General features: G+C 52.6%; 1 protein-coding gene across 4 annotated transcripts in view; it reads right to left on the bottom strand.

The window, feature by feature from the left end:
* KCNIP1 (potassium voltage-gated channel interacting protein 1) overlaps positions 1-12,825 on the bottom strand; it is a 394,479-nt gene that overhangs the window by 103,139 nt on the left and 278,515 nt on the right. The window contains exon 2 of one of the 4 annotated variants that reach the window (XM_043887546.1): positions 1,088-1,158. The exons of the other annotated variants lie outside the window; for them this stretch is intronic. Coding sequence (XP_043743481.1) covers positions 1,088-1,124 — 37 coding nt within the window. The 5' untranslated portion in view covers positions 1,125-1,158. The remainder of the gene's footprint in view (positions 1-1,087; positions 1,159-12,825) is intronic. 4 annotated transcript variants of the gene reach the window in all.

Below are 12,825 nucleotides of genomic sequence, written 5' to 3'. Positions count from 1 at the left end.
GTATTCTTGTCTGGAGAACCCCATGGACAGAGGAGCCTGGTGGGCTACGGTCCATGGGGTTGCAGCGACCAAGCATGGACGCACGCACATCTTTCCTTCATCTCGTCTTCCCAGTGGACACGAAGGCCAGAATGAGCCGCCCCAGAGCACCCTGGGAGAAACCATCATCGAGCCTTGGGGTGCACCTCTTTCTCAGGCATCCTGAGAACAGTGATTCGCACAACCCTGGCACGTCCTGTCCCCTTAAAATCCAGAGAAAATGAATTCCTCTCACACATGGAAGAAACTGTCCCCAACTCCCTTTTAGGCAAGAGATAGCCCTGTGCACACGACCTGTCCACATCAGGACCCCCGAGGCCTGGAACCACGGAGAAGGTACAGGGGGTCGGAGGGGGAGGGTGCTAACTGCCAAGTCCTGAGGCTGCACACACAGGTGCCTCTGGAGCCTTTGGCATTTTAGTGCCACAAATCGAATGTCACTAAAAACCTGGCCTTTCCTCCACATCACAGCCTCCTCCCCCACACACGTGCAGTGACTGGAGTCTAAGAACTGCTCCCATTGGCTGCAACTTTGACATGAGGCGATGAGTGGGAGACAGTGATAGGAAGAGACGCAAAGCCAGGGATGGGAGACATAGCTAGTGGGATGCCCAGGAGTCTGGAAACGGCCGAGGCTGCATGCCACTGAGGTCGAGGGTTTTTCAGAGCATCCAGGTGGGACTGATGAGGTTTCCCCAAAGTTCCCGCACCCTCCCAAACCATGACGGTAGGTCTCAGCCACTGGAAGCCACCAGAGGAAGCTCTTAAGAGCCAGTGTCATAGATCATGGGGAGATATTCCCTTGGAGCAGGCAGCCCAGTGCAAGCCACATGCACAGGCCTTACAGTACCTACGGTACCCAGAAGCCACTGCCCCCTCCAACCAAAAGCCACGCCTCCCCCAATCAAAGTTAGGGGCCCTCGGTGTGACCCCAAGTTTTGGCATCCCCTTTCCAGACCCAGAGAAGTCTCCTTTGGAACAGGAGAAACCTGCACATTGAAACCACCCTATCTGAGAATCGAGATGCAACGAAAGACTCGTGTCTTACTGTGGCCGCTTTTGCTCCCAAACTGCCAGTGTGCCATCACACAGCCCTCCCGCTGGTCCAGCCTGACTTACCTGCAAGAGAGAACACAGTCGGGATGACAGACACCTTCCCTGGGGACCAGCACAGCCTCCTGGAGGGGCCCAGAGTAGCTTCTCACATTGAGGGAGGTCGGCCCTGAAAAGGCCTTCCCCACAGCAGGGCAGAAACAGGGAAGCCCACATTTTCTCTTGATGCCTTAACTTTGACCAGGTCAACAGCCCCAGAGAAATGTATGGAGGCTCAGAATGGAGTCTGGAAAGAAGCTCTTGGCGGGGACCCAGGGCGATGGAGAGGCCACGCCCTCAGGCCTCCATGAACACATGTTGGGAGGCAATAAAAGAGATCTGCCTTCTGAGCTGGGAGGTGGGGACTTGCCTCTGCTTGGATCAGTTCCTTGGGGAAGGGAACAGTGGGGACCGCGATATATTCTTTTTTTGCACCCAGGGGCTTTGTGGTTCAGCAAATGTTGACTCCTCTGCACAGCTGCAAGCCAAAAGGAAGTAGCAATTCCAGGGTGGAGTTTGGATTCTCCCTGAAAGACGATGCTCCCCACCCCCCAGCCCCCAGTTCCTATGCATCCAAAGGAAGCAAGAGTCCATTCTGTTCATCCCGTGCCAAGCTGCCTTTTACTGTTTCCCCTGCAGGATATTCCCAAGGTATTAGTTCTCTAGACTACAAAGTCTGTTGGCATCTCAGGCAGTGGCAAGTGAGGGCTGAGAATTTTAAACAACCAGGCTTCTCCTCAAATATATCCCCACATGCCTAGCACACACTAAGATTTTATTAATAGTAAACACTGTTTATCCTCCCTGATGTTATGCTCCACTTCTCACTCAGTCTATATCCTTGGTGTGTGTGTAGAAAAATAGATATGCCTCTGTTGTCCAAAGCCTGAGGCACCAGTCAAAGACTTTCACTGCCAGTTTTTCCTTTGGCATGATTAATTTTAACTCAGCTCTGGATATTGACCTGCAGTTTGGGAGCATCATCATCCAGAGATACACAGCCTAAACCATAAGACACATAAGTGTTCACCTGAAATTCAAGATGGCAGCCATGGGCTCAAGCTCACCTAGATTTAGTTGACTTTTCCATACCCTGCTAACCTACCAGGCCGGGTAGGTTTCTGCCCTGCAAGCTTTCTCAGTGTTGATGTGCTAATATCCATTGTGAAACTCTAGTGCCCACCACTTCCTGGCCTTCAGATCACTGTCTTTATCTCAGGAGATGGGAAAAATATCTAATTTTCATATCAGCCCCTCAGGAGTCACACTTGGCATTTCCCTGGTCCTCATTTCCTTCTGAATTCATCACAAAGTTCTGTTGATTCTACTTTTTAAATCTCTCAGGAATCCACTGTCACTGTCATCTGTAGAATTGATGGCTGGTGCTTGTGCAGCCATATTGGGCCATGAAGTAACATCCATAGATTGACGTTGGCGGAACAGGAAGATAGAAGGAGCCTGAGTTCTTCATGATTCCTTGAAGCTGCCACCCCAACCATGTACCTATCTTCTCCTGCCTTCTTTAATGTGTAAGAGAGAAAAACTTCATGCTCTAGCATTATGTTATTTTGGAACTTGAACACATGCAGTTGAACCTCGTCCAACTGAATCATTGAGGTGGAGAAAGGAGATCTGACTTGTGAACAACTGTATACCAGGCTTCCCTGGTGGCTCAGATGGTAAAGAATCTGCCTGCAATGCAAGAGACCTGGATTTGATCTCTGGGTTGGGAAGATCCCCTGGAGAAGGGAATGGCTACCCACTCCAGGATTCTTGCCTGGAGAATTTCATGGACATGGACAGTCCATGGGGTACATCAGGTGGACCACACATGACTACTGAATTACAAAGTGTCAGGGAGATGGGAGGACAAGAAGGTTCCATAGGTGAGAGTGGACCATGGAAACATGGAATGGAAGTTATCACAACCACAGATGGTTGGGGAATTACTGAACTTGGGTATTATATGTCCACATGTGTTACCTCAGCTGTATTACTTCTCACAATGATCTTATGAGTCTGATTTGTTTTATTAATGAGAAAAGTGAGTTTAGAGACATGATGTAATTTGTCAAGGTCACATAGTTAATAGTGGACGCAGGATTCAACCCCCAAGAAGTCTGGCTCCAAGGTCTATCCCTGAAATACTGACTTCTGGAGGAGTATTTGTTTTTCTTAAATATCCAACAGAGATGAGTGTTTTTGTTTGTTTGTTTGTACTTTACAAGTTGCTGAAGTACAAACAGAATTGACTGTTAGTCCAGAAGAAACTCTAAAGATCATCTAACTAGAGTCTTATCATTATTATCATTATATAATATTAATCATTATCATTATTGAAATTATTAACCAGTAACTGGCAACCCACTCCAGTACTCTTGCCTGGGAAATCCCATGGACGGAGGAGCCTGGTAGGCTACAGTCCATGGGGTCGCGAAGAGTCGGGTGGAACTGAGCGACTTCACTTTCACTTTTCACTTTCATGCACTGGAGAAGGATATAGCAACCCACTCCAGTGTTCTTGCCTGGAGAAGCCCAGGGATAGGAGCCTGGTGGGCTGCCGTCTATGGGGTCGCACAGAGTCGGACACGGCTGAGTGACTTAGCAGCAGCAGCAGCAGGAGGAGTGTAATAGCAGCTGGGCAGCCTTAGTCGAATACAGTTACAGTTTCCCGTGGAAACTTGTGAAGGAATAAAAGGTGGGTTGCGCCAGGTGAAGCAAGTCGTGGGACCCCAGGGAATGGCACTTGCTCTCCAGTGTAAACAGCTCCCAAGGTAAGGTCGCCAGTGCTCTTGCTGCGGCAGCCGGGCCCTGGGCCTTCCTCGGGCTGCTGCTGCCCTCTCCTGGTCACGTCTGGAACTGATGAAAGTCTCCTCCCCGCGCCGCGCGCAGGAAGCAGCTCCAGCGAGAGGGAGCTGCGGAGGCTTCTTCTGTGTCCCCTGCTCCCACCGTCCTGTCGTCGCTGTGTTGGGAAGGGCCGCACAACTTGTTAGGAGCGAAAGGAAGAGACCGCTTTATGTGGGGCTTGGTGCCCCCAAGAACTGCCCACGGGGCTGCTCGCGACCAGGAGAGGAGGAAGCAGACAGAGTGGAGAGGGGCGGGGTTAGAGGGCGAGGGGGAGGAGGGAGAGGAGGAGGGGGGGTGGGGAGGAGGGGTGGGGGGAGGGGGGGGAGGGAGGAGGGGGAGGAGGGGGAGAGGGGGAGGAGGGGGAGGAGGGGGAGAGGGGGAGGAGGGGGAGGAGGGGGAGAGGGGGAGGAGGGGAGAAGGGGGAGGGATATATCCCAACCTATATTCCAAATCCAGCAAATATAATTTCCATTTCATAGCTGTTAAGACCTTAGACACTACATGTGTGACCTTAGCAAGTTGCTTGGTATTTTTAAGGCCCACTTTTCTCATCATGAACTGGGGATGCTCCAGGCCGTAGAGAGATGCCTGACGGGAGTCCATGGGCGGATATAGGTGGAGCACTAGCACAGGCCTGGCACGGGGTAGAGCTCAAAACCGTGGAGCGGGGGCGGTAACGGTCCACTGCACGTCCGCAGATGTCCGCAGATGGCGGCGGGAATCTGAAGCGGGTCGGGCTCCCCCAGGGCAGGAGCTGTGAGTGAGGGCCCCGGCGCCTGGGTTAAGGAAACAGACACTGTCCTCTGAAGCACAGACTGTAAACCTGCCTCTGTAAGCCATCTCAACTCCTGCCTAAAATCCAGGTCTTGGGGGTTTCTGAGCACTCCCCCCACCGCAGGGCCCACTTCCCTTCATTCCCTTGGCACCTCTCGCTTCCCCCTGGTTTGAGCTGAACAGAGACAGGAGAGAATAGACAAATCTTTTTCCTGGAGGCCTGGTCCATTTTATCTGACATTCGTTTATTCAACAAATATTTTCTGAACACCTTTTCTGGGCCCATCACCATTCTCGGGGTGGGGGAATCAGAAGTGAACAGAACAGATGATCCTGTCCGCACGGAGCTTACACTTAAGTAGGGATAAAGCGAGAGAGGAAACCAAAGTGCTGCTCTTCGGTCACTAAGTCGTGTCTGACTCTGCGACCCCACGGACTGCAGTACGCCAGGCTTCCCTGGCCTTCACCCTGTCCCCGAGTTTGCTCAAACTCACGTTCACTGAGTTGGTGATGCTGCCCAACCATCTCACCCTCTGCCGCCCTCTGCTTCTTTTGCCTTCAATGTTTCCCAGCATCAGGGTCTTTTCCAATGAGTCAGCTTTCCGCATCAGGTGGCCAAAGTGTTATAACATGTAAACAACTACAATGTGTAATGTGACAAAGAGTGAAAGTATCAAGGAGAAACCAGAAAGCACAGAAGGAGAGAGGAGGGGTGCTGGGTGCTGGACCTGGGGGAGGTCAGGACAGTCTCCCCAAGGGGACGTTTGAGCAGAAGGCGGGTGAGCCTGAACCTGTGGGTGTGTGGAGAGTGCTCCAGGCAGAGTGCACAGCAGGACCCAAGGCCCTGAGGCAGGAGCACAGGCACCAAGTCCGTGGACCAGCCGGGAGGCTGGAGTGCTGGGCCAGTGAGGGAGGGAGGTGGGGACAGAGGCGCCGACGGAGGTGGGGCCGGGCCTGTGCTCTTTGCGTGAGATGGAAAGCACGGGAGGAGTTCTGAGCACAGGAGGGATGTAGTCTGGTTTATTGTTCACAGTATCTCTTTGTCTGCTGGCAAAGAGTGGATGAGGCAAAGAACAACGAGGAGGCAGGGGCAGAATCGGGGAGACCACTGCGGAGGCTCCTGCAATAATTCAGGGCAGAGACGGGAGTGGCAGCTTCCTATGGAGAAAGCCTTGCCAGGCAGTTAGGGTCTGAGGACAAGAGGGAACAGGGGTGGTAAAGCGATGTCTGATCCGGTGGATCCTGGCCTATAGGACTCTCAGGGGCCAGGGAGGAGCTGGAAAGGATCAAGAATCCATATTCCCCCTAGGTACCCATACACAGGATATACCTAATATGTGTATATATCTTTATTTTAATCTATTGTAGATGCTGTGGTCCTAGAGATAATGTTAATTTAAAAATGTTGCTGATAGGTTGTCTGTTTTGAATGCATTTGTATTTTTCTGTAGTGGATCCTACACATTGTTCTGTTGGTGCTGTGGATGGATTGGGGGTGGGTTTTGCATGCAGACAGCCTGGTTTGCAGGTCTGGCTCTGCCACTACAAGCCATGCCCTTGAGCAGGTTATTTCACATCTCTGATCCTCCATGTATCCATCTGTGAAGTGGAGATGAGAGGACCTGCCCTGGGGCGGGCACTATTGTTGGGGGGGGGGAAGCACTAGGAATGCAAGAGGTGTTTACAGGAGGTGCTCGCTTTCTTTCCCTCCTTTTGTCTCCTAAAAGCCATCCTCTAGGATTTCCCTGGTGGTCCAGTGGTTAAGACTCTGCACTCCAGAGAGCTCACATCTGGTGGTCTATGACAACCTATAGGGATGGGACAGAGTAGGAGGCGGGAGGGAGGTTCAGAAAGGAGGTCCAATATGTATACCTCCAGCTGATTTATTTTGATATATGGCAGAAACCAACACTGTAAAGCAATTATCTTCCAATTAAAAAAAAAAAAAAAAAGACTGTGTCCTTCCAGTGTAGGAGGCTCTGATCAATCCCTGCTTGGAAAAGTAAGATCCCACAGGCCAAACAACAACAACAACAAATGGCCTCTGTTCTTGCGTTACCTACCACAGGCTTGCTAGGTGATGGTGGGGGACTGTCCACCTCCTTGGTCCCTCATCTTGTCCTATATCAACAGGGAGAGGTGCTGGATGGGAAATACCTTCAGAGGCCTGGGATCAGAAGGTGTCATGCTGGCTGAACCACGGATGCGGTCTCTCCATGCAGAAGGCCATCAGTCAGTACTCTCCTTGTGCATGAGTCAGTGGTGCTGGCCCAGAGAGCGGTCCCAGAGAGCTTGCCCCGGTTCCCAGGGCTCGGGCCTCTGCAGGCAAGGCACTGTGGTTGGAGCTCTGCCCCTTGGAGCAGGTGGCCTGTTCTCTGCTTTCTGCCTCCCTTGTCCCTGTGTGTCCTTCCCGCCTCCACATGGTGACAGGCAGGCCTCCAGGGCCCAGGGGACTTCCTGGGTGGCCTCCTCCAGCACCATACCTCTACACACCACCTCTACGCACAGTGATCCACAATTTCCATTTCCAGCCTGGCTCCCCCCTGAACGCCAGACTCCTGCTTCTAGTTGCTTTCTTCACATTTCCACTTCGATGTCTAACAACAGAACCCTCAGATTTAAACAAGATCCTTGAAATTTCCCTCCAAACTCGCCATATGTCTCCCTGGGGCATTTAATGAAACTCTTCTCCCAGGCACTTGGACACCACTTTTGGGGACTTGCTTGACCCTGATCTCTCTCACACCACATCCAGTCCAGCAGCGTCTCCTGCCAGCTCCACCTTCCAAACATACCAGAGACGGTCCCTTCTCGCCCCCTCCACCTGCTCCCGGTGCCTGGGGGCCACAGTGGCCTCCAGCCGGCCTCTCTGCCTCCCCCATCCAGTCTCATCCCTGCAATCCAGTGATCCTTTCTTTATAAATCCAAACCAGATTGTTTTATAAATTATGTAAATTTAAGCCTGGAAAACGTCTGCTCAAAATTCTTCAGTCGCTCCCACTTGCACCTCAGAACTGAACAAAGATCTTTGAGAAGATCCTTGTCTTAACTGGAGACAAAAACTGGAACAAAGTGGAAACTGTACCTGCCTCCTTGAAGCCTAGAGTGTGGGAGACACAGCCAGCCAGGATGTAAACCAAGACCCTGCCAGAGTTTGGGGGGTGGTGGTGGAAGGTCTTTGAAGAGGTGATATTTAAGACATCAAAGAGACTGAGAACTGAAAGGGAGTCTTGAGACCTCTACGTTAATAATTCCTCCTACCCCATTTAGAAATGGAGGGAAAATGAGCTCAGAGTGGTAAGGTGATCTGCCCACGGCCACACAGCATATTACCTACAGAACTGGAATTTCAAGACAAGTATCCTGACAGTCTGCTTTGTGGCTGATGATAGCTAGCCTGAAGCTGCAGTTCCTAACAGTGATGTCTGGGAATGCTATGAGATGTTACTCTTCTCTTATTAAATATATATATACATAATACAAAATAAAAGGTGTATGCATCTCATGCTTAACATGTCCACACCTGATAGCTCTGATGAGTCACAATGCGGACGTTACCCACTGGATTAATGGTGCCTCCGTTCTGCCATGGGCCTTCACCCAGTGCCTTGGACCGCTCAACCACGCTGCCCGCTCCCGCCATTTGCTTAGACTAAGAAGCTCCCTGCAGTCAGTCTGGATTTCTCTGCCTCACCCGCACATCTGGTTTCTCAGCAAATCTGGCTCCACGTTCACAGTCCATCCAGGATCCGGCCCCCTCTCTTAACTGCTGCCTCCATGGTGGGCACAGCGGTCACCTCCCGCGAGGTCCCCGCAGAAGCCTCTCGGGCACTTCCTCACCTCTCGCTGTGAGCCCTCAGCCCCACGCCAGTCCATCAGTCCGCGCACAGCACAGCCATTAACCTGCTCTTTGGGTTTCACTCCAAGCTCTCCACCGCTCCCTTCTCAGGTTAAGTAAAAGCCACATGCCTTTGTCCTAACACCTCCCTGGCCACTTTGCCTCTATCCTCGCCTTGGGTCCCCGTCCCTACATTCCTGGCTGGGCACTGGCTGTTTATTCTGCCAGGAAAGTTCTCCAGAGACCAGCACATCCGCCCAAACGGCCTTCAGGTTGTGCTCAACCAGGCTGTCCTGATCACTCTAGCTGCAATTTCAGTTTGTTCCCTGCTTGATTTTTTCTCTGCTCTTACAACAGGATGGCGTACTTACTTTCCTTATCTTGTTGGTTGTCTGCATGTTAAATGAGAGGTCTGCTCCCTGCGGTGTTGCCCCATCCCCCTTCCCCCAGGACCCGCCCTCCCTAGGTTGCTCCTGGCTCCTGGCACCCCGCGGCACGGGTCTCGGCTCAGCCCCGGCTCGTCCCCTTTGGACACCAGGTGGCGCCGCATGCCAGCCCCCAGCTCCTGGCTGACGGGCCCTTGAAGGAGTGAGAGACGCTGAGAATCTGCCCAGCAGAGGCCAGTGGCCTGACCCCACAATGAGAATGATCCTTTCAGACCTGGGGATTCACAAAATTCTTCTCCGTGGAGGAGAAGGCCTCTTCTGGCGGCCTCTTCCTGGTTCTGTCTGGACTCACGTTCCCTACACCAAACTCTGAGCCAGGGAACCCTGCGGCTGGCCTACTGTGTGCTAGGTGCTGTGCTGAGTGCTTTTCCCCAGATGGCCCACTAAGTCCTCACCACGGCTCTGCTCCCATCTGTAGACTTTGAGGACCTTCCCTGTGGCTCAGATGGTAAACAGCCTGCAGTGCAGGAGACCTGGGTTCAATCCCTGGGTTGGGATGATCCCCTGGAGAAGGGAATGGCTACCCACTCCAGTATTCTTGCCTGGAGAATCCCATGGACAGAGGAGCCTGGTGGGCTATGGTCCATGGGGTCACAAAGAGTCGGACACAACTGAGCGACTTTCCCTCACTTGGACGTGGAAACTGGGGTTCAGAGAGGCCAGGTTGCTTGCCTGAGGTCACACCGCTGATAAGTACAGAGCTAGGACTCCAACCCAGGCTCCTTTGGCTCAAAGTCAGGGTTCTTCCACTGTATCAAGCATCTCCCCTCACTGGCCTGGAGAGAAGGCAAAGTCAGAAGTTGGTCCATCCTAAAGTTAATACGTTTCAGGAATCAAGGAGGGGAAATGACACTAGTTTGTGCTGGCTACTTTCTTTCACTTACTTACTGCCCACGTCCCTGACTGTAAGGATGTGTAAACTGAGCCCAGAGAGATGGTGGTGCTTGCCCAAGGTCACACAGCATAGCTGCGTTCTTTCTCCTCACTTCCCAGGGCCTGTGTAGAGATGCTCCAGGTTGGGTGGCAGAGCTGTTAGCAACCTGTGCCCGAAGAGGCCACATGCACACAGGACGGACAGGTGCTCTGCAAAGTCTTGCAAGGAAGCCACACGGGCAGGCTGAGACCTGGGAAGGGACCTCCTTGGGTTGAAAGAGACAGGATTTGAAGAGAGAATGACAAAGAATTAATGATTCAGGAGGCCTTGGACACGGTCTGATCTCAGTGTTCTTCTAAGGCTTTCTGAGTCTTTTCCTGTCCTGTCGCCCCGGGTATTTCTTTCCCTCCCTACTTTAAACTTTGATCAGATGCATGTTCTCTTGTCCCCCAGGTCCAGATGAGTCTGGGCAGAGAAATGGGCAGGAGGACAGAAGGACAGGAAGGAAGAGCCCCTGCTGCAGGCGGGGCTGGTGCTGAGGGCAGACTGCTGTCGGGCCGTCCTGGCCACTGGGGCGGCACAGCCCAGTGCTCTGGGGGTGTCTCCGGGAGGCGGCAGGTGTGCGGTGTGGCTGGGCCTCGCCATCACTAAGTGGAGTGTGCACTGCTGTCCTTTCCCTGGTGAGGACCGGGGCTGTGAGCTGGCCGGCCTGGCCCCAGTCACCAGGCTGTCAGCAGCTGAGCTGGAATACCCCCAGGGCCTCACGGTGGGGAAGAGGCCAGAGGCCCCCGGAGGAGGGGCTGGGTGCACATGGCTGTCCCAGCTCCCGCCCAGGGTCTGAGGGCGAAGCAAGAAGCGCTGTCACCACTGAAAGTGACAGTCAGAGTCGCTCAGTCGTGTCCAACTCTTTGCAACCCCGTGGACTATACAGTCCATGGAATTCTCCAGGCCAGAATACTAGAGAGCCTTTTCCTCAGCTCCTAATGAAGAAGGAAAAATAAGTAAATCAGCAGTTTGGAGCCTGGCGGCTCCCTGTGGGGAAGACGACTCCCCTTCTGTGCAGGAAGGTAAATCTGTTGGTTTTTTTTCTTAAATATATTCCATCCAGGACAGCTTTTCTTTGGATCTCCAGCTGCTTATGAAAAGTCTTTGAAATGGAGAAGAGGAGAGACAAGTCACTAAGGCTCTGACTTGCCCTGGATTGCTGAAGCAATCCTGGTCCCCCAGGGGCCACGCATGTGGACTCCCTCCGTGTTTCCTAAACATCTACTGTGGGCCAAGCTTGGCGCCGAGGCTCTCGCCGACATCCTCTGCCTCCATCCTCATGGCTGCCCTGGGAGGTGGGAAGTCTAATGCCCGTTTCACAGATGAGGAAGCTGCCTACCCAGTGAGGTCCAGACGGGAGCTGCTGTCTCAATATCAGGCAGCCTTGAAGACATGATTTCACAGGGCTGACTGTTCCTGGAAGAGGGAACAGAAACTCAGAGAGGGAATCACCTGAGCAAGGTCACACAGCAAGTCACTGACAATCTGTAAACCTGACTCTTAATTCCGAAGGTGACATTCCCTTCACTGTCCACACTCAAGCTGTTCTCAGTTGTTATATTTGACATGAATGTGGGAAGGAGGCAGCCATGGAGAAGTGATTATCTGGACCCAACACCAGTCAGAATGGCTCCCTCTGAGCCTCAGTTTCTGGACCTGTGAAATGGGAGTGATGCTGAGCTCTGGAATTATATCTTTAAGACACAGTCTCACAGTCTGTTTCTTTTCTTCCATCCCTCCTCCCCAGATATTGCCTTCTGGGTCACAAGGCCATGCCTGTCCCCTTGAGGTATAATCATCTCTCAGGAGACTCCCCACCCCTGGTCTCATGGTTTTGTGAATGTGTTGTGACCATTCACACCCCCATCCAGTGCCTCGGCTGGTTCCTCTGCCTAGAGGGTTGCTTTCTTTTTGGAATTTTAAAATATTTATTTTTCTGCTTTATGAGAAAATATTTACTATGTTTGATTAGAGTGCCCTTTTTCCTTGCTTTACATCCCTCCCTTGTTCCAAGATTTACAGTGGCTCCCCCGAATCCCCACGCACCCCTCCACATTCCAGTCATACAACTCCACTCCGGACTCCCCAGACGGGCCAGGCTCTTTCTCGCCTCTCTGCCTTGGCACTTGCTGCCCCTCTGCTGGGATGATTTCCTCCCCTTGTGCACTGGGTGAAATCCTATCCATCCGTAAGACCCAGCCCAAATGTCCCCTCCTTTGCAAAGTCTTCCCTGGTCCTCTGGCCCACCTTGAGTAGAGGCAATTGAGGCCATACGCCTGGTTCATTTCTTGCATTCATTCACCAGCACATTGTAGGAACAATAATCTTATGTTGATTGAGTCACAGTGTTCAGCACACTGAATTATCAGTATCTGTCTCATCCACCCGTGTGGCACTAAGAAAATACTTGCTGATCCTTACTACGTGGCAGGTTCTAGCTTTAGTCTCATTTCCTGAGGGCGCATCGAGTTTCCTGAGGGAGGGTCTGTGCCTGGATCACCTCTGGGTCCCCAGAGCTGGCATCTGCCCTCAGAATGGCCAGAGACTGCCTACTGATCACATCACACTCACTCCTGCTCTTCACTAGAAGAGCCAGCTTGCCCCTGACTCTGCCTCCCTACCCGCCTTCCACAGGCCCAGACTGGCCCAGGAAGTGGGTCAAGTGTCCCCAGCACACTTAGCAGCCTGGGGAGGGTCTGCTCAGCCCATGCCTGCCTCCCCTCCTCAGCACCAGCCCCATTCAGACAGGCAGACAGACAGGCAGACAGACAGACTGATGAGTCCAAGTCCTCACCTTAGAACCAGTGGGGAAGGGGATCATTTCCTCCCATAACACTGTTTATGGGGAATCTGGCCTGTCTGGCTTCCCT

This window comes from Cervus elaphus, chromosome 25 (assembly GCF_910594005.1).
Source record: "Cervus elaphus chromosome 25, mCerEla1.1, whole genome shotgun sequence".
NCBI classification, from domain to species: domain Eukaryota; kingdom Metazoa; phylum Chordata; class Mammalia; order Artiodactyla; family Cervidae; genus Cervus; species Cervus elaphus.
Note: the sequence above shows the minus strand (reverse complement) of the source record. Positions and strands in the feature narration are given on the sequence as shown.